Source organism: Lissotriton vulgaris, chromosome 4_1 (genome assembly GCF_964263255.1).
Source record: "Lissotriton vulgaris chromosome 4_1, aLisVul1.2, whole genome shotgun sequence".
Lineage (NCBI taxonomy): Eukaryota > Metazoa > Chordata > Amphibia > Caudata > Salamandridae > Lissotriton > Lissotriton vulgaris.
The window spans coordinates 585,036,593-585,062,941 of record NC_141691.1 but is presented as its reverse complement, the minus strand read 5'-3'; the positions used below and the strand labels follow the sequence as shown (position 1 = coordinate 585,062,941).

Here is a 26,349-nt window from a genome sequence, read left to right as displayed (position 1 = left end):
GTCGGCCCGCCACTGTCGTGGCCATCGCTCTGCCTAGTGTATCGGTGGTATCCAGTCCGCACCGGATAGAGTACCATGCCGCATCTCGACCCTCCACTAGGGCTTGGGCGAGTTTAGCCCTGACCTCCTCAGGGCATTGTGGCAGCACGTCCGCAACCGTGTCCCACAGGGTGTGGGTGTAGTGGCCCAAGAGGCATACGGTGTTGACTGACCGCAGTCCCAGACTAAGGGACGAGAACACTTTCTTGCCAAATTGTTCAAACCTCTTGGATTCCCTGTCGGGAGGGGCCGACGGGAACGCGGTCTGGGAGTTAGAGGCCTGGATAACCAGGCTCTCGGGGTTGGATGGGTCGACAGGAAGCTTGGGTCACCCGGAGCTGGGCGGTAGCGTCTGGCCACGTTCCTGTCCACAGGCTGTCCTGAGGCGGGCTTGGACCAGGTGCCCAACAGAACGTCAGATAAGGCCTCATTGAACGGTAGCAGAGGCTCGACCGAGCTTGACTGCGGTTTGAGGACCTCGGTGAGGAGATTAGTCCTCACGGCCGCTGAGGGGAGCGTAAGGTTTAAGGCCTTAGCCGCCCACATCAGTACTACGCTATAGGCTGCCCCCTCTCTCGTAGCCACGGTAGGAGGGGAGACAAAACCAGTGTCTGGAGAGAGATCCAGGCCGCTGGCCTCCCCAAGTTCCTCTGTCCAGTCCGCTTGGTCCTGACACTTCCGTGTCAGAGGGTCCTCAGACCCCTCCCAGTCATCTTCGTCACCCAATGCCTGGTAGCCAGGATCAACAATCGGGGCCCGTTCGTTAAAGTAGAATGTACCCACAGCTGTCTCGTACGGCGCCCAACGGGGCCGTGTCGACGGCTGAACGGGATCGACAGAAGGACTGGGGGCGGCGTCGACCGAAGTCGGCTCCGGTGGTGACACCCTTGGGGATGGCGCCGGCGAGGTCGTAAGGTCGACCGGCGTTGACCCGGATCCGGTCGGGGCCTGCGGCGCCGGGACCGAAGTCACTGGCGACGCCGGGGCCGAAGCCGCCGGCGGCGTCGGTGCCGAAGCACTCGACCCGCTAGGCCCCGGAGCCGGACCCACTGGGCCCGAAGGCGCTGTGGGGCCCGGTAGAGAAGAGAGCGACCTCATGGCCATGATGTACTGCTCGATCTCCTCCCGCGTCGCATCTTGCTCAGGGGCCCGAAGGTGTGGGGCAGGATGCGGCGCTAGCGACTTCGGCGGAGCCGCGTGGGTGGTGCCACCCAAAACCCCGGTCGCGTCGGCCGAGCGTCGGGGCGGTCGGAGGAGCGATGACGCCGCTCCGATCTCTCATGCCTCTTACCTGAGGAGGAACCAGAAGACCGATGCCGACTTCCGGAGCTGCGAGGGCTGCGTCCCCGCGACCGATCCCTCGACCTCCCATGGGACCGGGACCTCGAATGGCGCGGGCCGACTGCTGGAGCTCGAGCTGCTTGCGGGACCGCTCCCGCCTAGCCTTCGACGTCAGGGCTCGACAGTCGGAACAGGAACGGTCGTCGTGGTCGAGGCCTAGGCATTGCAGACACCAGCGATGGGGGTCGGTATTCGACATCAGTCGACTACACTTCGAGAAGGGTTTGAACCCGGGCATCCCTACCGGCACCTGAAGAGTCGAGAACGACTTGAAGATGATCGAAAATGATCCAAAAAGTTTTAGTCAAAAAGTGACTAAGGGGTAGAGCTTCTCCAAATCTGCGCTAGCTGGCGCAGAAAAAAGAAGAACTTAAGTCAGCGCGCTTGGGCGGCGCCTAAGTACTCCGACTACGTCATTCTGGCGCAGACGACGCCGACGACGGACGCGGAGCCAGAGACGACGCGCAGGGGTATTGCTACGCAAAATTTTCCGGATCCAGTCTGACGCCTGGGGATATTCTAAAGTAAGGAATCTAATACTAACCTGTTTCTTTCAGATACATAACTGTATCTCTGTCTGTACACGCTAATTTTTTTTAATGCAGATGCAACTGTTAACCCTCTCTATGTTAGACAGGAGTATATAAGGCAAAAACTAGTGTCAGAAAATATAGTGAGCCCTGAGACCTGTTGGTGACTTGGCGCTATATAAACCGACATAAACATAAACATAAACAATGTACTATGAGAATAAAGCTAAAATTAGCACGTAGATGATTATATTTTCAGGCAACAGGCAAATTAGAAATGCCTAATCGGGTTTTGAGGTTTGGATTTTATTTGAAGGCATGTACAGGAAGAAAACTCTGTAAAAAGTGAGAACATTTGCATCTATATACAGAACATATTACTTTATCGAACTATAATGCTTTAAAATGGTATTTAATAAGCTGCGGTCCGTGCAGGTAACAGCGGTGGGTGGTGGGGCCGGGTAAAGGAGGATTTCGAGGGATGATGCAGAGGGATATTTAAATAAAGAATTCATTTTCCCTCTGCATCGTCCCTCGAAATCCCCCTTTCCCGGCCCCACCGCTGTTACCTGCACGGACTGTGGTTGTATTTAATAATGTAATGAATTTTAAATATTTTTAATATCTGAGGTGTGCATAAAAAACGTTAGTGTCTTAATGGACATAATATTATAAACTATTCATAAGGGGGTCAGGTTTGTTGTGTTAATTCACACTCTGTGGCCCAAATTACAAGTGGGCCGTAAGGGATTGAGTGGGCACACCTTACTGCCCTTGGAAATTTCCCTTATCTCAGGATAAGGTATTTTCTGGGCGTAGGGTAGTAAATACTTTCAATTCTAAGTTTTAGTTTTTTTATTGGAAAAAAAGCATAAAATGAAGAATTGGTTTTTAGTGCACCAAATATTTTTCTTTATTACCAGACCTGTTTTCTTGATAAATTTCAGCAGGATTGTCCTGTCAAAATCTGTCAGGGTAAAGGAAAGGAGGGAGGGGGCGCAACAATTAACTTCTAAATCCAATCACTTCCCAAAGAGGCACTTGTGGTTTGTTTAGGGATCAGAATGTAACTCTATAATTGGATGCGTGGTCTGTGTCTTTGCAAAGACAGCTATGAAGCCAATAAATACAGTGAGCCGTTCGAAAAATATGACATGCTGTATCAACATATTATGATGAACTGTCTATCCTGCTCGTTTAATCCAACATCCTGTTGCCTTTGCCATCGACTTGCAGTATTTATAGAACTCTTGACGGCGAGTCTATGCAATAGGTGCACAACAACTTTTAAACGAACAAGTAACCTCATTTGAAGTTTTCTTTTATCCTATATTGTCATTTAAAGATCAGTACCATCAAAAATATTGCAGAATGGCCCGAAATGTTTTTATCATATCTACAAATAAATATAAAAGTATAATCGCCTTTTTTCCAAACCTGTGACGAATAGAAATATAAAGTAAGAAAGCATATCTCCTCGTTTCTTGGTTCCGTTTAGCTGGGAGTTTTATCCTGGCACTGAGAGACTGTCATTCAGCCTTCCAGTGCACGATAGGTGACGCCTAAACATGTTATATAACTGGCTAAATCCAAATGGTGCATTTCACTTTTAAGTAAGGCAAGAAACGGTGCAAGAAATGCACTCACTAGTGGTATTTAAAGTGAAATACTATCTCTGAGTTGCAATGTACATTTACACCACCTCAAGCATGATTTAAAAAACTGGCTTCAGGCCTAACACCGCCTAAAATGTTACTTTAAAACATTAGGTAAGCCATCCTAAGGGGTGCTTTGTAGTCAACAAGGTTGGGTGCTTAATGTTTTAAAGGGGACATACTAAATATTAAAAAAGTTATATCACTATAGTGACTAGCTATACAATTCACTGTGTAGATGCCGCTGTTGCATTTCCTGTGATGAAGACATACTTGTGATTATATAAGTCACTTTTTCACAGTTCACCCTAGAGAAATGTTATGTTTATTCAAAGTTCCTTTATCTTATATAAAAATATGTAGTCCAGTGGGGAAGATCAATTTGTAATAAATTTAGTGCAAAGGTGAATGTACCTCCTCATGCTGCCTGGAAGCTTTGGCAGTAAATAAGTCAGTGCTGCTTGTTTTTTCTCCAGACATTGAAAAGCTCTTTGATGAGGTATGAACTGCTAGCAGGGCCACTGGGAGGATTAATCACTGGCTACATGTCCTGGAATGTGGGAGCTGGGCGAGAACATGAACACAAAAGGCATCACAAGGCACCAGGCTGGGCCTATCCCTTCTCACAGGAAAGCACGTAGGAACTGCTGTAGAAGTAGGGAGGGTGAAGTGTGATCATTTTCAAATTGGGTTAGAGGATGTCACCAATCATTAGCTAGTCAACCAATTACGTAGCCACCACCAGCCATTCAGAACATAATTGGAGAGGAAAAAGAAACAGAACATTTGCCTGGACCTGCATGGAGGGAGGACTAAGGCGTAAGGGAGTAGTGAGGTATGGCCTACTCTCTACATCTAGACAGGAATTTGGAAGAGCTCTCCAAAGGTCAGCTGGCTAGCCCCCTTGTAACCCGAGAGACGGAAAAGGACATCATCTGTGAGAATAAACCAGATGCCAATGAGCGCTAAATTCTGTTTTCTGACTTTAAATAGTTTTGGAGCTGCTTAATAAGCTAAGTTCAGTTTGATAACTTTATTTTGGTTCCAAGAACCAATAAAGTACACACTAAAGGAAATGCACAGCGCCTTACAGTACATCTCAGTAATATAATTAAAAAAACACATATTTTAAAATAGCATTATTTAATAAAGCACACATGCCTCTCCACCATAAAACAGTTCAAATGAGAATATATAAAACATGTTGGAATACTTAGCTAATTTAAACACTAGTGCCTCTCTTAGTAGTGGAACACTTATTGCATATCACCCCCGTAAAACAGATTAGCCTCAGTAGCCCAACGCTTTCAAAATGGAATGCTGGAAATAGGTGAGTGGATGGCAACAAATTGCCTGAAACTCAATTCTGAAAAAACTGAGGTAGGTATTTTTGGACCCCTCTCACCAGTTTGGGCATCATCTTGGTGGCCATCCACATTTGGAGCACCCCCAACTCCAGCAGCTAAGGTTAGGAACTTGGGAGTCACCTTCGATGAGGGCCTTACTTTCATGGATCATGCGAACAAAGTTGCTACCACAGCCCACTATAAATTACGCATGATTAGAAAAATCAGTACGTTTTTGCCAGCAGCAGCCACTAAAACCCTGGTTAGTTCTTTGGTCTTATCGGCCCTTGACTACTGCAACGGTCTATTTTTAAACACCCAGGTTAGGGTCACAAGGAAGTTGCAGTCGATACAAAATGCTGCAGCACGTCTGCTTTCCGGAACCCCTAAATTCGCGGCCATATCAGAAACTATTAAACGACTCCACTGGCTGACGATCCAGAACAGGATCAAGTTCAAATCACTATGTATAGTGTATAAAGCTCTAAACAATCAAGGCCCGCACTTTCTAACGGACCAGCTGGTTCCATATCATCCATCCAGACAGCTTTGTTCCTCCAATCGTAACCAGCTAGTGATTCCCCGTTCCAAAACAGTGTCCTGGGGCGATCGCCGCTTTTTGATAGCAGCCCCTAAATTATGGAACACCTTGCCGCAAGACATCAGACTAAGTCCTTCACTCATTCAGTTTCGCAAGAGACTAAAGACTTGGCTGTTCAACCAATAGTTTCCACCAAAGAAAAGGTAATCGGTTGGAGCATACTACATGGAGCTGAATTTACGTAAATGATCTAGCGCCGAGACGCCTGCGGGTATTTGTCACGCTTTATAAATAGCAATAAATAAATAAATAAATAAATTCCTATTGGGCAAAAACCGCCAAAAGAACCTATAACTAAGAAGGGTCTGCTATACCACCATATTGTCTAGGGAAAGAGGAATAATTCCTAGAACACCCGAATGTTATCTAATATTGCTTTATCTAAAGTGCGCAGTGCTTAAAATACCAATATTTTAAAATCACTAAACCGTAAAATCAATATTTTATAAAAGTGGGGATTATACATATAATACAGATCCTACTGTCCTGCAATTCTCAGGACTATCTATCAGCTCCAAACACTAGGGCCCAGTTTCATCCCCACCCAGAAGAGCATGACATCACAGGAACCTTTTTCACACACACCAGACTGAAAACAGATATCTAGCGACTGCAAAAACAATAGGCTGTTGAGTATCAGATTTCAAAATACTAAAGGCCTTGTGACACTGTGATGTCCCTAGGTTTCTGCAGAGTTCAATTAGCCATTTGGACCTACATTTCTTATAGGCTGGGCAAAAAAATACGGCATGGACCTCTATATCCTTGTCATTTCAGCGATGAATGATAACCCTCCCCCCTCCAATGATTGGTGAATGTGCGCATTTCTTAGAGGGAATACCTGCTTCTTTAGGCTACTGTATCCAGGGTTAAGACTAGGCTTAGCATTGAAACTGTAAATTGACATAGCAAGATATTGTATCAGTAAATTGGTGCGATTCCTCCTTGCAAATTATTAATTTTAATCCAAAATCTCACATTTACAGACAATCTTACTACAGTCATCTTTTGACGGGAGACTAAAAAAAATTCTTTACGGGCATACTGTAAAATGGTAGCAGTCACAGGCCTGGGCAACGGGATAGCACTTTACCAGATTGGCTGAAGTGTGTGCTACTGTGTGAGAGTTACAGTTAAAATGCTGTACAATACCTTTACTGTGACTGAAGGAACAGCTTCTGCCTCCATCGAATAGTCAATGGCTTGCTGCAAAAGACCAAACAAAGAGAAAGTGAAACATTATCCACAAGAACTACTGAGCACAACATCACTTTTCATCAGTAAATAAACGCACAGTTAATTACCTACAACCGCGGAATGGCTTGGGTGACAACTCAGAATACAATAGATACATGCTCATTCTACATTCCTCTAAATCGGCAGGATTTATTAAACAATTCACACTATGATAAGCTAGTAGTATGGCATGGGAGTAAAAAGGAAACATTTCATATCTCTGCACACAATCTGCTTCCGATCGTGAAAAAGAACCGTAGATACAATACAGAACTCTGCTTTAGGACATCAGATGTGTACATTGTATGTATAGTGTCCTCAGGGAGGATTCGGCTGCCTGTTCAATGAAGGCTGATTCCTAAAACCGTGTAATTTTAAATTTGCGGATTAATATGCTTTGTATACTAAACCGCGCTACCATGTTTCATCTGTCCTCAATATCACACATTAACATGTTACACTGCAGCCACATGCAAATGGCCAGCTTTTCTCACTGAAAACATATGTATCATTTCATTTCAGCAGCGTGCAAGCATTGGAGCTTGCCCGTGTGGATTCTGGCGATGGGTTATCGGCATCTGATCAAAGATAATCAATTTCAGCACTCCTTGTATCAGACCAAAAAAAGTTACATCTCTCAGTTCTGCCTCAGGTGTCCCTTAAGACTGGAGAAACCAAAATTCAGGCAGAACAAAACCCAACGTGAATCCTTCATGGGCGTGGTCACTTCCACTCGGAATTGCTTATCAGTTGCACTTCGCCCACCATGGTCACTAATCGCCTTCCGTATAGACCTAAAGCCCACCTGTTAAGTTGTTTTTCATTGACTTCAGTCTTATATCTTTTCGTTGTGGTTTACAGTTTCTGGATTCTTGCAAAGAATGTTGCTAATCTATATCACTTCTGGGATTTTTGTATGTTCTGTGGCAATACCTGTTAAAATTTACAGATATCCTGTGGCATACTCTCACTTTATTAAAATGTAAGTAGTTATTCATACCTACTTTTCAAGGAACCCAATAAAATAGATAAGAGAGGAACTAAATTGGAGAATATGGACTAACCACTTTACAAAATAAGAGGGGGCAAAGTCACAATCACTCTTACAACAAGCATTTGCAATGCAATAGGTCTCACATTTGTTTAAGTTAGAACTGTTGGCGTTGGAAAATAACCATGTTTTTTACTTTTTTTTTTTTTGCAGTGGGGTTATTATATTTGCATAGCACTATTGCCAATGGTATAAAAAAGCAAAAGTAAAAAACAACGTCATTTTCAACGCCAACAGCTCTAACTATAACAAATGCAAGACCTATTGCAGTGGAAATGCAATCTCATTTTCTCGCATTTGTTGGAGTTATTTGGTGTTATAAATGCAAATGTTTTTTATCTAGCCATGTTGCAGGATGCAGTACCATATTTGGCCAAAAGAGGTCCCATGGTCCTGCACCCTGTAGAAGATAAAGGGCCCGATGTAGGTAAATCCCATTTACCGATTTTGAAATACCGAATTTTACCGATTCGGTATTTCAAAATCGGTAAATGGGATGTAGGTCCCAACATCTGGATTCTTTTCCGAATCCTTAAAATTCGGTATTTACCGATTCGGTAAATACCGAATCGGTATTTGCTATTGAATCCTATGGGCCTTTGAAGCCCATAGGATTCAATTCAAATACCGAATCGGTATTCAACGATTCTGTAAATACCGATTTTGTCAAGGGTGCAGGGGGTGTCACTTTGACACCCTCTAGCACCCCCAAAACGGGCATGTGTGCAATGTGGCACACAGACATGCCCTAAGGGCACGTCTGTCTGTCACATGGCACATGTGTACATGCACAGATGTGCATGTACACAGGAATCGGTATTTTACCATGGATTTGTATTCCATGGTAAAATACCGATTCTGTAAGCCATTTGCCAATGTAAAATTGGCTACCCACATAGCATATTCGGTAATTTTACCGAATCGGTAAATATTACCGAATCGGTAATAATTATACCGATTCGTTAAATATTACCGAATCGGTAATAATTATACCGATTCGTTAAATATTACCGAATCGGTAAATTTACCGATTCGGTAATATTAACGATTCGGTAAAATTACCGAATATGTGCACCTACATCTCCCTAGCCCTTTACCGATCGGAAACGGCCGAAAATCGGTATTTTCGGCCGTTTCCGATCGGTAAAGGGCTACCTACATCTGGCCCATAATGTATTGCATGCAAGACATTACCACAAGTACATTCAAATAGCTATGCACATATATACAATTAGTAGCTTTGAAATGTGACAAAATAATTATCCTATTAATTCTGGGTTTGGTTGCAAGTATTGCTCCATTGGAGACATGACGTAATGCTCTAATCCTGTGAACATGAATAAAAAATATAAAATAAGAATGCGCCATTTGTTCGACATGTACAGTCTAATATTTCACACAGTAATGTCGTACAGAAGGACAACAAGCAGTAGAGAGCATGATAGGCATCGGAGTAAACAAACAAAAGTGGGGCTGTTTTGTGATGAGTGGATAGATACAAAGCAAAGACGAGTGATTGGAAGTTGAACGCCGCACTTAGTAGTTTAAACATGCCAACAAGGACCGCTAATTCACGGTGAACGAGTAGAAAGTCAAGGCAGGTAAGGGAGCCCACGTATGTGCCATGAACCACTTCGAACACGGAATCAACAACTGTTAGACACTCCGTTTTTATTAAGCTTTGAGACACCCAGTTTTGAGACAAAATGTTGTCCTTGGTCTTTGAAAGTAGTAGCAAAGTATTGGTAGCAAACTTCCGCATATCGCCAAGCAGGGAATACAACGAGAGGCCCGCAGGCAATCTATTGCAATAATCCAATTTACTAATTACTAGAAAATGTGAGTCCTAGTGGTATGGGATATGTGACATGGCTTTACGATTTTTTTTTGTTCATTGGTACTGTACTGCAGAGACGATGGTAGTAAAACAATTCCATCCACATGGAATTTTTTAAGCACAAATATAGATTTATATCTACACGTGTCAAGATCTCAGTAGGGAAGTGGTGACAACTAGGTAAGACAATGGGAGCAGAAGTGGGTGAAAAGCACATTTTCTCCAATTGGAGGAGTACAAAAGGGTACCTGAGGGCAGTCCAATGTCGAATTCTTGTGAGTGTCAGAAATGACCGAGAGAAGGTAGAAAAGGAGAATGTGGTGTGCTGTTAGTATAGACTATGTATAGTCCCACTACACTGATAAATATTGTCCAAGTAGATACGAGGTGCACACACTTTAATTCCACATGATATAGAGGGAAGTAATGCGGACAGCCCTGGCATCAAACAAGAATGCGGTTAGACAATGAGTGATTCTGGTGAACACAGGTTTAAAAAAAACACATTATTATGTATGTTATGTAGAATCAATCCTTTTATATGTTTAGGCCTCCACTGCTTCACAGCAAAGTTTACACTTCATTAATACAGAGCTTCTTTCTGTTTTGCTTATGCAGTGCACTACTAAGCTCTGAGCGTTTTGGTTTCGCTGCTACAGTGTGTCTTCTTGATCATGTCTGGACTATACTCCTCTGGTGAGCATAAATGTGAGCTAAACATGCAAGGAATCACTTCCTCTTTGGCCTTGTTGGCTTGATGGCTTTTTATTAATTTATCAACTGCAAGAATGTACATGGAATGTTGAATGTGCATGTTATGCTCTTGCTAGGCGTGGATGGAGATACACTAATCGTTAAGAGTTAAAGAATTTGCACAAACACAGATAGTGCGTCACCGGTGAATGAATTCACTAGGAATTATCTGCCTAACAACGGGTGTCGCCCTCCCCATCTCCCTCTCCCAGACACAGCATGTTTCTCTTTCTCAATCCGACTCCAGAGAGTCCCTTATTCTCTTAAAGCACAGCGGCTGACCCATGAGACAACCCTGCCATTGGACACAGAATATTACTGGTGCCACATTTGGCTGCACCTCAAAGCTTGTTGTCTTCCGCAGCAGTGTTGCGAGCCAACGCTTCTCATATCAGTACCACACCCAAATCGGAAGTAACTCTAGCTGGTTATGTGAAAAAAACGCTGTGCATCTTGATAAAATCACTCATTGTCCTCAGACGACCCAAAGATCCCAAAACACTACACGACTCATCACAAAGAGTAATCCACATGGTCCATGGTCATCCCCGACAGATCCCTGGCGGCTCTACTCTGAGGTCTTTGGAAATTACACAATAATCTTATGTCTAAAAATAGCCATAAAAAAGATTCTACGAGCGTGGGCAGTAGGGGTTAAACAGTGTCAATGTATTAAGCTGCAGAGAAGTAGGTTTGAGTAAACAGCAATCGGCAGGAAAAAAATAAACTGATGAGGGCATAAGCGGGAATGGAGAGTGGCCATATACATTGTGCTACCAAGAAACGTACACTGGTTGTTGGTGAAAGCCAGATTCAAACCGAATCGTCTTTTTGATTCAGACGTGATTTTGTTCATGCCAACAGAAAACGTCCCAATCCGTGTCCAGCATCACACAAAGATTAGGGTAACCAGAATTTTAAAGCAAACAAGCCGGGCGCAAGCGAGCTCCAGCTCATTATGCCCTGAGACGGTCAGCTCCGCGAGGCATGCCCCACACAATATCCTGAGAGGTGTGAAAGTGGCGCCGAACAAAACACGGCTTCTTGTCCAGCATCCCACAAAGATTAGGGTAACCAGAATTTTAAAGCAAACAAGCCGGGCGCAAGCGAGCTCCAGCTCACTATGCCCTGAGACGGTCAGCTCCGCGAGGCAGGCCCCACACGATATCCTGAGAGGTGTGAAAGTGGCGCCGAACAAAACACGGCTTCTTTCATTTACTTGCTTCCCTGTGAAATGAATCCAAAAACAGAAGAAGCCCGCGAGTGGTGCGCATGCACGCGCCACAGGGACCAGGGGCCACCCCCCCTGCCTCTCTCGCTCCTCCGGCCAGGACCTATAGCCCCACTGCCCTACGGTCCATAGGAAACAGAGCTACTGCCCCATGTACCCGCACTTTTCGCAGCCATATCCCTTCCCCCCTGCCGCCCCGAATGCAAACTCTCCTTCCGAAATACCTTAGCAGGCCCCTCGACACTGAAATATTGCATGCTGGCATTAAACTGTCGGTCATTACCAAAGCATAGCACCCAAATGTCCATGCTGCTAGAAGAGCGCAAACCAGATGCTATCTTTTTAACAGAGACCTGGCTCTCCACCCAATCTGACCCAGACATAGTCGCAGCTCTACCAAGTGGATACCACATCATTAGATCGGACAGACCAGTGGGGAGAGGCGGCGGTCTGGCTATCATTCTCAAAAACCAGTACCGCTGCCGCACCACAACAGAAAGTATTCCCGAATGCGAAAGCATAGAATTCTGCATAGAGTTCAACGCCAACACTTCCTTCTCGGGCACCTTGATCTATCGTCCTCCTGACCCAACAAAACTGTTTCATAGGTCGCTCCCGGAGATCATTGCTAAAAGAACTCTATCCGTGGCTAACTACACAGTCTTAGGAGATTTGAATCTCCATTTCAACTCCCCCTCAGATAATATTGCCAAGGAGCTAATAGATGACCTAGGAGCTCTGCAGCTGTCCCAGCTGGTCACAGCTCCAACCCATGAGAAGGGCAATCTGCTTGATCCAATTTTCAGCAGCTGCAGCGAGTTGACTGTCGACCTTCCTATCCCCCTCCCATGGTCGGATCATTTTCTGATACCGTTTTCCTGGGCAACCCACAAGGTCCCTCAGTTACCCCCCCGGACAACACTCAGGAGAAACTGGTCAAAACTCCAGTTGGAATCCTGGATGCATAGCCTGGACGCTACCCATCCGCCTCCCTGCTCAGACCCCAGTATAGCAAACGAAAACTATGTTAGCTGGATCACTAACTCACTAGACACGATCCTCCCTCTCCAGAGATCCTCATCTAAGAGAATGCAGAGATCAGCGCCCTGGTTTTCTGACTTTTTAAGAGAACTAAAACGTCGCTGCAGGCAACGAGAGAGAGCCTGGCGTATGGACTTTCTCCCGAAAAAAAAGGTTGCCTATAAAGAGGCGATAAAAACTTACAGAGATGGGATCAGGACGGCGAAAGCAACATTCTACTCTGATAAAATCCTAGAGGCCAAATCGAAGCCCAGGGAAATTTTTCAGATAATAAAACACTGCTCAAATGTCACCACCGCCCCCCCTCCGAATAAAACTAAAATCTTTCTTTGTCCAGGAACCATAAACAGTCTTTATTTTTAACTTGCTCTCCCCTGAGGCGGAAGCCGGGGGATCTCTTTTCTATCCCTGTAATAGATTTTAAATACTGTACTCGGCACTAACTGTGGTTACCGTCCGTGCTTTGGGCTAAAACCTTGGAGGTGTATTTTTAAATACATCATTGGTGGCTAAATACTTAGATTACCTTTCTGGAATTTAGCGCGCGCTGCATTGCGCGACTGCAGCTCACCTACATCAGCGCTGCCCTTTCGGTTGCGGTCACGTGACCACTCGTGACTCACCCGCCATCTTGAGCAGGGAAGGGCTGCGCTCCAGTCTATCGAACGCTCCCTCCCTTCCCGCCCCTTTCATGCATAAAATCAATGGTACTTCCCGCCCGCGTAGCGGGCGGGCGCAGCGGGCGCGCCGGAGGCGCGCCAGAGGCGAGCCCGTCTGCGCCCGTCCGCGCCGGGACCGGGCCCAGGGCCATAAACCCTGCCAAAAATTCATCAGGTAATGCCATAACTTACTCCAGACACAATTTACTGGCCGTATGTCCACCCGACACGTCCAACTGTCTAAAAATTAACCCTTCAGAAATCCATAAAGACATGGCCACCGCTTGTCCTCATTGTCTCTATTCTATCCCCCTCCTCCCTCCCCATCAGAACATCGGCACTCCTATTAACCAAGATGCAGGTGCTACTACCTCCATAGCCCTTATAAATGCGCGCTCTCTTGGCAAACATAGACAGGAAATATTCGATCTTATTACTGACTATGCTTTGGATATTTTGTTCATTACTGAAACTTGGACAGATGACTCCTCACAGCTGGATCTGGTCATCGCCGTGCCACCGGGATTTAAGGCTTACTGTCAGGACAGGCCCAAACAAAGAGGGGTGGGCTGGCCATAATTGCTAGAGATGCTTACCCAGCTAGAACAACCCTTATTCCTTCCACTGCCTGTGAGGCTATGCAATTTTCTATTAACATCTCCCCTTCTTTCAATTTCAAGGGTATATTAATATACCGGCCCCCGGGATCAAAAACTACTTTTCTGTCCAATATAAATACTATAATGGAATCTGTAGCTACGGAAACCAGTTTCACAGTTCTCGGTGACCTGAACTTTCATTTAGATCTCGATCATCTAGCCGACTCCGTTGCTCTCACCACTGACTTAGGCAACCTAGGGCTAAAACAGCTTGTTAAGTCCTCCACGCACCAAGCAGGCCACATTTTGGACCCTATTTTCTCCAATCTAGAAGGACTCCAAATTACCAACATTTTGCCCATGCAGTGGACAGATCACTTTGCAATCTTCGCCAATATTGCCTCTTGCAATGACTGTAACAATAATCCCCAACCGGCACCTAAATTACTGTTCAAAGACTGGAAAAATATAAATCTAGAACACTTTAAACTCACACTCATACAAACCTGCCCAGAGTTCGCTACAGACCCCAATCTAGCTCTCCAGCAATTATATGACTGGATTGGCCAGGCATCTCACCAATCAGCCCCTTCCAAGGAACACTCCAGCAACAGAGCTAAACCCACCGCTCCTTGGTATAATGAAAAACTCAGGACACAAAAACAGATCAACCGTAGCAAGGAGAGAACCTGGAGAAAAGATTATGATGCAGGTAGTAAGTCTGCCTATAGGGAAGCCGTAGCCCTATATAAAAATATGATAGCACAAGCTAAAAGAGAATATTACACCGACCAAATTGAGCAGGCCAGGAATTCCAGTAAGCAACTATTTTCCATTACCAAAGCTTTATCAGGTAACTCCCCGGATCTCACGCCCCCCCCGTCGCAGTCACTGTGTGACTCCCTTGCAGCTTTTTTCTACACTAAAGTAGACGACATCTATCAAGCATTTTCTTCCAAATCACTTCCGGCCCCCACATCAGCCGTCACTTCCTCCTCAGCCAATGCCTTTCCGTGCTTTCAACCAGTCACCCAGGAGCAAATAAAAAACACACTTCTGACCATCAAATCAGGCTCACCCCTAGACCCCTGCCCTCTATCGGTTCTCAGACCAGTCCTAGACGTTATCACACCGGCACTTACACAGGTCTGTAATTTGATTTTGCGGTCAGGTCACTACCCTAACCCGCTCAAAAACACTCTGCTAAAGCCGCTGTTAAAAAAACCCTCGCTCGACAAAAATGAGCTAAAAAACTACCGTCCAATTGCCAGTCTTCCTTTCATTGCAAAGACAATTGAAAAGATCATGAACACCCAGATCTCTGAGTTTATTGAAGTGCACCAGCTCCTCGACAACACGCAGTTTGGATTCCGGAAACATCACGGGACCGAGACAGCCCTGATCAAAGCCGCTGATGACATCAGGGTCATTAGGGACCAAGGTGGCACTGCCATACTGGTTCTGTTAGACCTATCAGCGGCTTTCGACACGGTCGATCACAACATCTTGGTCGACCGTGTCCAAGGATTTGGCATCTGTCATACGGCCAAAAACCTAATTGCCTCTTTCCTCGCCAATAGAACGCAGGCGGTCATTCTAGGACCCTTTCAATCAGCACAACTCTCCGCCCCCTGTGGTGTTCCTCAAGGCTCATCCCTTAGTCCGACACTCTTCAACATCTATGTGTCGGACCTAGCTAAGACCATCAAAGCACATGGGATGAGCCTTACCTCGTACGCCGACGACACCCAACTAGTGTTGGCGATCAAAGGTGACGGAGAGCAAGTAGCTGAAAAATTCAAGAAAGGGCTCCTAGATATAGGAGATTGGATGGCGACAAACTGCTTAAAGCTGAACTCAGAAAAAACTGAGGTACTTATTTTCGGTCCATTATCCCCAGCCTGGTCCACCACTTGGTGGCCAGAGACCTTCGGTACACCTCCTACACCGACTTCCAAGGTCAGGAACTTGGGGATTGTCTTCGATGATGGACTGAACTTCATGGATCACGCCAACAAGACAGCATCCACTGCGCACCTAAAACTAAAAATGATTCGCAAAATACGTCCTTTTCTTCCCGAATCTGCGATTAAGACACTGGTTTCTGCCCTTGTCCTCTCATCCTTGGACTATTGTAATGGTTTATTTCTTAACGCGCAAACCCGAGTTACTACAAAACTTCAAACTATACAAAATGCAGCAGCCCGTCTCATCACCGGCAAAACAAAGTTCGAACCCATTGCCAAAAACATAAAAGACCTCCATTGGCTGACTGTACAAAAAAGAGTCCACTTTAAGGCCCTCTGTATAGTTTTTAAATCAGTCAATAATCAAGGACCACATTTTCTACGAGACAAACTTCAATTTTACAAGCCTACAAGAGCTCTACGATCAGCCACCCTTAACCAACTGCTTGTTCCACGCACCAAAACAGTGTCCTGGGGGGACCGTCGCTTTTTGGTGGCGGCCCCCAGACTTTGGAACACCTTGCCTCTTAACATCAGACAAAGTGCTACGCTGTTCCAGTTTCGCAAACTTCTGAAAACCTGGCTTTTCTCTCAGTAACCCATTCTAATCTGTCTACCTGTTTAGTCTTTCATTCCTCACTCTCTTCAATAATGGTTTTGAGCGCCTTGACGCCTTAGGGTATAAGCAGCGCTTTACAAGTGTTAAAAAAAAACCAAAAAAAAAAAAAAAACCCCAAGATCAATGCAACGAGCTTGCGGACTTTTTCCACAACAAAGTCCTGAAAATATACTCCACCTTTCAAACAGGAGCCACAGTTCCAGAGATAGCCGACCCACCCTCTCCTAGAATCCTCCCTCCCCTTGTCCAGTCAACCCTCGAGCACTTCCCTCCCTTGGACCTCGACACCCTTGGTAAAATGGCACGGCAAGTCAAATCGGGTTCCCCACGCGACCCAGCCCCACCAGAAGTTCTGATGCAAGCACACGAAGCCACCCTGCCTGTTATCTTGGAACTCCTTAACACATCTATAGCCTCATGTGTTGTTCCTACAGCATGGAAACAAGCCATGGTGCGGGCGCTGCTAAAAAAAACGAACCTGAACCCCGACGATCATTCCAACTATCGTCCCATCTCTCTCCTCCCTTGGGCTGGCAAGGTGTTGGAAAAATATATAAACGTCCAACTGGTCCAGTTTATTGAAAATCACTCCCTACTGGATACCTCCCAGACAGGTTTCAGGCCGAAACATGGCACCGAAACTGCCTTATTAGCGGTCGCCGAGGAATCTCGAAGGGTCCTGGATCAGGGAGGATCAGTGGCAGTGATCCTCCTTGATCTAAGTGCCGCCTTCGATACGGTCAGCTATGCCACCTTGCTGAACCGTCTCCGGGACATCGGAGTCTCTGGCGACGCTCTAAGGTGGTTCGGCTCCTTCCTGTCCGACAGATCTTTTCAGATCTTCGATGGCGACACAATATCAACCAGCAAGCCTCTCAGCTGTGGAGTACCACAGGGCTTCTCTTTGAGCCCTGTGTTATTCAATGTCTACATGAAACCACTGGCTGGAATCGTCGAACCGTACGGCATCAAAATTGTGTCGTACGCCGACGACACTCAGTTAGTGGTATCATTGGCTCAAGAGAACATCAGTCACCCCCAAGGAGGCCTGCTGAGCTGCCTAGAGGACGTTAAGGAGTGGATGACCAGCTCCTCCCTCAAACTAAATGGAGACAAAACAGAGCTCATGCTTCTAGGCCCAGCCTCGCCAATACCTTTTATCTCCTTGTGGCCCCAAGCTCTGGGCACTCCCCCCACCCCCAAGGAAAGTGTCAAGAGCCTAGGAGTATAGCTGGACAGTAAGCTGTCCTTTTCCACCCAGGCTACCAAGCTGTCCGCCACCTGCTTTGGCATCCTCAAAACTCTAAGGAAGGTCCTTCCACTTCTGCCTCTAGAAGCCAAGAAAGTGGCAGTCCAAGGCCTCATCCAGTCCCGCCTTGACTCAAACAATGCTCTATATGTGGGGGCTCCCGAGATGACTCTCCGGAAACTCCAGGTAGTGCAAAACTGCGCAGCACGCACCCTGTTACAGATTCCACGAGCCCAGTCAGCCAGACCTGCATTGAAAAGTCTTCACTGGCTGCCAGTAAAACACAGAGTGTCATTCAAGGCGTTGTGCATTGCACACCGGGCATTTTGGAAAACAGGACCCGCAATTAACAGCAACCTTGTCATTCCCTACTACCCAAATAGGAATCTCCGCTCCTCTGAGGCTTTCCTGGCAGTGGTTCCTAGAGTGAAGAGAGCCAGATCCGGGGGTAGGCTGTTCTCCTTGAATACCGCTAAACTTTGGAACACCCTCCCCCTCTCACTCCGTTCCAACCCGGACCTGCTGTCATTCCGTAAAAAGCCTCATTACCTCATTACCCAAGCCTCCGAGCTCTAATGTGTCACGCCGCTTGTCCCTCCGATTCTTACCCCAGCGCTTGGACGCCCCTGGGCAGCAATCGCGCTCAATAAATCTATTTCCATTCCATTCCATTCCATTCCACAGGAAGACGTGTGGTTTCAATTATAGCGCCCGTGTCTGGGCACGATAATTGAAACCACATGACAGCCGGAGCGCCCGCCTTTGGCCTATTGCGTGCTCTCTTAGTAAAAAATACGCACGCAAAGCCCAATAGCGTGCCCCTAAAGGAAAAGCACAAGCTCGTGTGTGTGCCATTCCTAGGTCAGCTTCTGAAACTCCATTTTTACCTACTAAATGTCTCGAGCTGCGCACTGCAACGCTAGGCGCGAGACCTAAAAAGGTGAATGCAATCCACCTGTTCCGCCACGAGAATGACAGTCTCGCCCTCAGTTTTAGAAATGGTAACTCCTACAACCGAGTGTCATCCTGTAAATCCAGACATTGCTCAGATGACCCTTATCTCCAATCTTTCTCATCAATGTACAGCAGCACTGAATTCCATGCTCAGGAGTGGTCTCCCCTTTGAACTTACACATACTTCTGACTTCTTCAATTCTAAGTTTGAACAGCATATAAACTGCATACATTTTCTCAGAAAAATCTGATTTTCTTTTTCTTCAAAGACAATGATTATTACGGCAAAGCTGGTATTAGAGGCTTTGAGCCTGCAACATGCTTCATGTCTCCTCATATCTGACCACATTTGGGAGAATTGCATGAAAGAAGCAGCTGCATCAATCAGCAGGAAAAATATGGCTCAACGTAAGTAGGCTATAGAGAGACACCCATACTGGTCTAAACAATAACTGCAATCGTACCAAAAAACCTGCTCCCAATGGCGGCGGGAATTGTTATTATGAATATCATTGGTTATACAGGTGAGCTGTTGATACAATTTACAATCCTAAAACATATCAAAAACTCCTGTGTAACCAGACTTCAGAAAAGGTAGCATTAATCACACAGATGTGAGTTAAGTAAAAATAAAAACCAGTTCTTGTATAACAAGTTACTTATCTTCGGTAACGATGTAGCTGTAAGAGACATAGATTCATTATGGATTCCTCACCTTAGAATTACCCCCAGGCGTCAGAATGGATCTGGAGAATTTTTTCCTCAGCAGTACCTCTGGGCGTCGATAAATGGGCGTCGGTCGACTCCAGGTTCGTCGTTGGCATCATGGGTGCGGTATCTACTTAGATGCCGCCCTCGCGTGTTGACGTTAGTTTTTTACACGACATTCCACGCCCAAAAGGCAGAGTCATGCAAGACACTGACCACTGGTGCACGAAAACTAGAGCCCTGAAAGGGAGTCCCTTACCCTAGAAGTTAGTTTGCAAAACGGGGCGGTGAGGAATCCATAACTAATCTATGTCTCTTACAGATATATCGTTATCGAAGGTAAGTAACTTGTTCATCTGAAAGAGACAATTAGTTATGGATTCCTCACCTTAGAATAGATACCCCAGCAATACTAACCCCGGAGGTGAGTCTACAAACAAAAGTTCACACCAGAAAGTCCTGGAGAACTGAACGGCCAAAGAAGCCGTCTCTCTGGACTTGGCTGTCCAGGCAGTAGTGTTTGGTAAACACGTGCAGTGAAACCCATGTAGTTGCCTGGCAGATGTTAAGAAGGGGGACTCCACGTCCCAAAGCAGTAGTGGCTGCCGTCGTCCTGGTAGAATGGGCACGCAACCCCACAGGAGGTTCCTTTTTCACTAAGGAATAGTCGATTTTGATGTAAAGAACGACCCATCGGGAGATGGTTTGTTTCTGCACAGCCTGACCTTTCTTGGCGCTCACATAGCCAACAAAGAGCTAGCCATCCACCCGGAATTGTTTTGTGTGATCCAGATAGAACGAAAGCGCACATTTTGGATCCGGACAGTGGAGACTCTCTTCCTCCTTAGAAGGATGCGGAGGCGGAAAGAAGGTGTGCAAAATAATGGTCTGTCCTATGTGGAAAGAGGTAACCATTTTGGGAAGGAAAGAAGGCCTAGTGCGGAGGACAACTTTGTCCAGATGAAAAGCCAGGAAAGGAGGTTTTGAAGAAAGGGTCTGGAGCTCACTCACCCTATTTGCATATAGCCAGGTTCTGAGCTGGGATGGTGCAGTGAGATAAATAACGGTGATGGATCAAGCCCTGATCTTTGGACTGGGTAACAGTGGTCTGCTTATTTTAGACACTCTGTTCATCACCACCCCCTTTTCTGAATCACTCACCCTGTGAGCAGAGGTGATGGCAACCAAAAAGGCAGTTTTAAGGGTCAAGAGTCTGAGAGGACAGTTATGGAGTGTCTTGAAAGGAGCATACATAAGATAAGTAAGAACCAGGTTCAAGTCCCACTGGGGCATCACGAAAGGAGTTGGAGGAAACAAGTGATTTACAATAGGGGACTTAAAGAAAGAAGGCTGGTCAGGCAGGCGCAGGCAGGCGAAGGAAGGCCAAAACGGCCAAAAGATAGCCTTTGAGAGTGCCCAGAGCAGAGCCCTGCTGGGCCAAATAAGGAATGAAGAGGAGAACCTCTGAAAGGGGGGCAGAAAGAGGATCCACAGCCTTTGTAGCGCACCATGCCACAAACTTGTTTCATCTACAGGCGTTTATCGTTTTGACGGAGGGACGCCTGGCTGCCAAAATAACGTTACTGACTTCGGGAGGAAGGTCGAAAGCTGTCAACTGTCGCCGATCAATCTCCACACAAGGAGGTGGAGGCTGGACAGGTTCGGTGGAGGACTATCCCATGCTGCTGCGACAGAAGATCCTCCCGAAGTGGCAGTCTGATCGGAGGATCGATGGCCATGTGTAAGAGCTCGAGATACCGGACTCTTTGTGCCCAATCTGGAGCCACAAGAATGACTTGCGCCTGTTCGCGCTTGATCTTCTTCAGCACTCTGGGCAGAAGTGGTATACACGGAAAGGCTTATAGAAGATCGCAACTCCACTCGTGATGAAAAGCGGCGCCTAGCGAGTGCCGCCTTGGAAATTCTAACGTGCAGAACTGCAGACATTGCACATTCTCGGTGGCGAATAGATCTAACTAAGGCTCTCCCCACTGCTGAAAGAGACTTTGCACCACCTCAGAGTGAAGACGCCATTTGTGATCCAGCATGCACTGGCGGCTGATTTTGTCAGCCCTGGAATTAAGAGAGCCTGCCAGTTTTGAACCACCAGGGATATGCCCTGATGTTCCAGCCATGTCCGAAGGCGGAGAGCCTCTTGACATAGGGTCCACAACCCCTCCCCACCCTGTTGGTTGCAGTACCACATGGCGGCGGTGTTGTCCGTGAACACCTGCACCACTCTTCCCCGGACAGAGGGAAGGAATGCCTTTAGTACAAGACAAATCGCCTAAAGCTCCAGAAGGATGATATGGAGCCTGGACTCCACCTGAGACCAGGGGCCTCTGATCTCTGCGTCTCCCAAGTGGCCACCCCACTCCAGCAGTGATGCATCTGTCACCACTGTGAACTCTGGTTGGGGAAGGGAGAGGGATCTGCCGTTGACCCAATCCCGGTTTGTTAGCAACCACTGCAATTGGCATGCAGTGCCCTCCGAGAGATTCACGCAATTAGAAAGATTCCCCCGATGCCGTGCCCACTTCAGGTCCCACTGCAGAGCCCGCATATGCCACCTGCTATAGTCCACCAGCAGGATGCAGGGGGCCATGAGGCCCAGTAGCCTCAGGTCATTCTGACCGAAACCCGGGATAGAGGCTGAAAGATCGGAATCATAGCCTGAGTATCCTGGACTCGCTGCTCGGGAGGATAAGCCCAAAACCACGCTGTGTCCAGAACCGCTCTGATGAAAAGGAGCTTCCGAGTGGGAATCAGGTGTGACTTCGGCACATTGATGGTGAACCCCATCAAATGCAGGAGATCGGCCGTAGTCTGGAGGTGGGAGACGACAGCCTGGTGCGAGCCCACCTTTAAAAGCCAGTCGTCGAAAAAGGGGAAGACTGGAACCCCTGATCTGCGCAGATGAGCTATGACCACCGCCCTCACTTTCGTGACCACCCGAGGGGCGCTGGTAAGGCCAATGCGGGGCACGGTAAACTGAAAATGCTCGTGGTCTACCGTGAACTGCAGGTAAAGCTGGTGGGCGGCAGGACGGGGATGTGAGAATTAGCGCCCTGCAAGTCCAACGCTACCATCCAGTCTCCAGGGTCGAGAGCAGACAGGACCTGAGCCAGTGTCCACATCTTGTCCTTCTCCTTTCAGAGTAAGCGGTTGACGTCACTGAGATCCAAGATAGGACGCAGGCCCTTGTCCTTTTTGGGCACCAGAAAATAGTGGGAATAATAACCACGACCGACTTCTGGGGCAGGAATGCACTAGATGGCTCACTTGGACAAGAGAGCCGTAACTTCCTGTTGGAGAAAGGCCAGGTGATCCTCCGACATGCGATGGAATTGAGGTGGCATGGATGGAGGGGTAGTCTCGAAGGGGAGGGAGTAGCCCCTTCGGACTATCTGCAAAACCCACCTGCCTGACGTGATGTTGAGCCAGTGGGGGAGGTGATGGCGAATCCTGCCGCCCACTGGCGATTGATGGGGCAGAAAGGCCGAGCTAGGAGGGTTTGGAGACTGCTGCAGAGGGGGCGCTGGTGGACTGGCCCACCCACTGGCCCCTGACCCACGGCGGTGGGATTCACGTCCCCGGCCACGCAGAGGCTGGACAGCTTGCACAGGCCTGTGGCTCTGGGCAGAACATAGCGGGGCACCCATTCTGTAGCCACAAAAAGGGCGAAAGGCAGACTGCGGTGGGCGGGAGTTGGAAGTGAGGCCTAGGGATCTGGCCTTAGCCCTATAATCCTTAAACGCTCAAGCACTTTGTCTGCCTTATCACCGAACAGGAGACGGCCATCAAAGGGCATTTCCAAAGCGTTGCTTGGACATTCCCCGAAAAGCTAGTGGACCTCAACCAGGCGTAGCGTCTCAGTGCTACTGATGGGGAAATCGTCCTAGCCAGTGAGTCGGCGATGTCCAGCCCACACCGAATGGTGAACTCTGCTGCGTCTTTCCTTTCTGCAATAGAACGGGAGAGCACAGCCCGGGCCTCCTCCGTGCACTGTGGCAGCACCTGCGCAACCGTGTCCCACACCGAGTGGGAATAATGGCCCAATAGACATGCGGTGTTCACCGACCGCAGTCCCAAGCGGGAGGAAGAAAACATCTTCTTCCCAAGGTGGTGTAGCTTCTTGGATTCCCTATCAGGTGGTGCATTAGGGAATGCGCCTTTGGACGTTGAGGTTTGGACTACCAAGCTCTCAGGGGTAGGATGGGAAGAGAGGAAAATGGGGTCGCCCGGGCCGGGTGGTGACGTCGGGCAATCATCCTGTCCACAGGAGCCCCTGTGTTGGACCTGGAATAAGTGCCCAAAAGGATGTCCGTAAGGGCCTCATTGAACGGCAGCAAGGGGTCCAAAGAGGCTGCTGCCGGTTGAAGCACCGCTGTCAGGAGGTTAGTCCTGACCGCCACCATAGGAAGCTCAAGGTTTAAGGCCTCGGTTGCCCAACGCAACACCACTGCATAAGATCTACCCTCCTCCGTAGCCACGGTAAGGGGAGATAGCATGCAAAGGTCTGGGGAGGTATCCAGACCACTGGCCTCACCCAACTCCTCTCTCCATTCCGGTTCCTCCAACTGGTCTGCAAGAGGGTCCACAGACCCCTCCCAGTCCTCCTCACCCTCTCCTGTTAGCCACTCAGGGCAGTAGGAAACATCAGGGGAGAACAGGGGCACAAGAGTACCAGTTGGCACCGGTCCCGATGTCAGGCGACGTCGGTCCGGCTCCGTGTCCGGAATAGACGCCAGCTGGGGACACAACGTGCGTTGTAGGAGCCGTCACTGGATTTGACGCCGGAGGAGGTATCACAAGGTCGAACAGCGCCGATCCTGGGGGGCCATGCGGCGCCTGAGCCGCCGACATCGAAGGCCTAGAGCCCCCAACCGAGTCAGCAGGCCCGAGGGCGCGCCGGCGGAGTTGGACTATTCAACAAGCACTGGCGTTGCCAATAGGTCTCGCAGTAGGAAAGTTGGAGCTATTACAATTGCAAATAGCAATGCCTTTTATTTTTGTTTTCATTTTAAAAACATAAAGGGCTTTGTCATTTACAAAACCAATAGCTCCAACTTTCCTACTGCGAGACCTATTGTGCACTGCACAGTGTGGGTTAAAGTGGCACTGCGTGGGTGTGAGTGCCTTTGGGTGAGTGGCGTTGCATGTGTGATTGTTGTTGCGTGGGTGAGTGGCGTTGCGTGTGTGAGTGGCGTTGCGTGGGTGAGTGGCGTTGCGTGGGTGAGTGGCGTTGCGTGGGTGAGTGGCGTTGCGTGGGTGAGTGGCGTTGCGTGTGTGAGTTGCGTTGCGTGTGTGAGTGGCATTGCATGGGTGAGTGTGGCGTTGCGTGTGTGAGAGTGGGCTTGCGTGGGTAAAAGTGGCACTGCGTGGGTGTGAGTGGCGTTGCGTGGGTGAGTGAGGATGCGTGGGTGAGTGGCGTTGCGTGTGTGAGTGGCGTTGCGTGTGTGAGTGGCGTTGCGTGTGTGAGTGGCGTTGCGTGTGTGAGTGGCGTTGCGTGTGTGAGTGGCGTTGCGTGTGTGAGTGGCGTTGCGTGTGTGAGTGGCGTTGCGTGTGTGAGTGGCGTTGCGTGTGTGAGTGGCGTTGCATGTGTGAGTGGCGTTGCATGTGTGAGTGGCGTTGCATGTGTGAGTGGCGTTGCATGTGTGAGTGGCGTTGCATGTGTGAGTGGTGTTGCATGTGTGAGTGGCGTTGCGTTGAGTTGCGTTGAGTGGCGTTGCGTGGATGAGTGGGGTGTGTGGATGAGTTGCGTTGCGTGGATGAGTGGTGTTGCGTGGATGAGTGGTGTTGCGTGGATGAGTGGTGTTGCGTGGATGAGTGGCGTTGTGTGTGTGTGAGTGGCGTTGTGTGTGTGTGAGTGGCGTTGCGTGAGTGAGTTGCGTTGCTTTGAGTGACTGGCGTTGCATGTGTGAGTGGCGTTGCATGTGTGAGTAGCGTTGCATGTGTGAGTGGCGTTGCATGTGTGAGTGGCGTTGCATGTGTGAGTGGCGTTGTATGGGTGAGTGGCGTTGTATGGGTGAGTGGCGTTGCATGGGTGAGTGGCGTTGCATGGGTGAGTGGTGTTGCATGTGTGAGTGGCGTTGCATGTGTGAGTGGTGTTGCATGTGTGAGTGGCGTTGCGTGGGTGAGTGGCGTTGCGTGGGTGAGTGGCGTTGCATGTGTGAGTGGTGTTGCGTGGGAGAGTGGCGTTGCATGTGTGAGTGGTGTTGCATGTGTGAGTGGTGTTGCGTGGGTGAGTGGCGTTGCATGTATGAGTGGCGTTGCATGTATGAGTGGCGTTGCATGTATGAGTGGCGTTGCGTTGATGAGTGGCGTTGCGTTGATGAGTGGCGTTGCGTTGATGAGTGGCATTGCGTTGATGAGTGGCGTTGCGTGGATGAGTGGGGTTGCGTGGATTAGTTGCGTTGTGTGTGTGAGTGGGGTTGCGTGGGTGAGTTGCGTTGCGTGTGTGAGTGGCGTTGCATGTGTGAGTGGCGTTGCATGTGTGAGTGGCGTTGAGAGTAAGCTTGTTGACCTTTCCTTTTTCTCATTTTTGACTGATGAGTCTGACCCCGGAGTTTAATGTCCCAGGACAAGAAAAAAAGATTGTTGCCTTCTCTCAAGAATCCCTTGATCAAAGCCGACCTACAGAAGGATTGCCAAACGAGCTGTACAAACCCTTTCAAATGTGTTTTCCTACTGTTCCTCGGTGCTCTCGGCTTGTAAGTCAGCTGTGTTTACTGGCAACGAACACAAGGAAAACAAGTAGCAGTACTCCAGGAACTGCTGAGACCCACATCCCGTCGCCACGAACAATGTGTGATCCTCCCACCTCCAAAATGATCACACGAGTTCAAGTATTGGAAAAAGGCTCTGCAAGTAAAAATAAATGCACGCACGGAGACAAATTGAAAAAAAAAATGAGTTCGAGTATTGGAAAAA

The 26,349-nt window shown here is 47.9% G+C and overlaps 1 protein-coding gene across 4 annotated transcripts in view; it reads right to left on the bottom strand.

The window, feature by feature from the left end:
* Nucleotides 1–26,349, bottom strand: part of BBS9 (Bardet-Biedl syndrome 9) — a 2,055,975-nt gene that overhangs the window by 1,279,446 nt on the left and 750,180 nt on the right. For all 4 annotated transcript variants that reach the window (XM_086964810.1, XM_086964812.1, XM_086964809.1 and 1 more), the window contains exon 12: nucleotides 6,665–6,718. In XM_086964810.1, coding sequence (XP_086820936.1) covers nucleotides 6,665–6,718 — 54 coding nt within the window. The remainder of the gene's footprint in view (nucleotides 1–6,664; nucleotides 6,719–26,349) is intronic.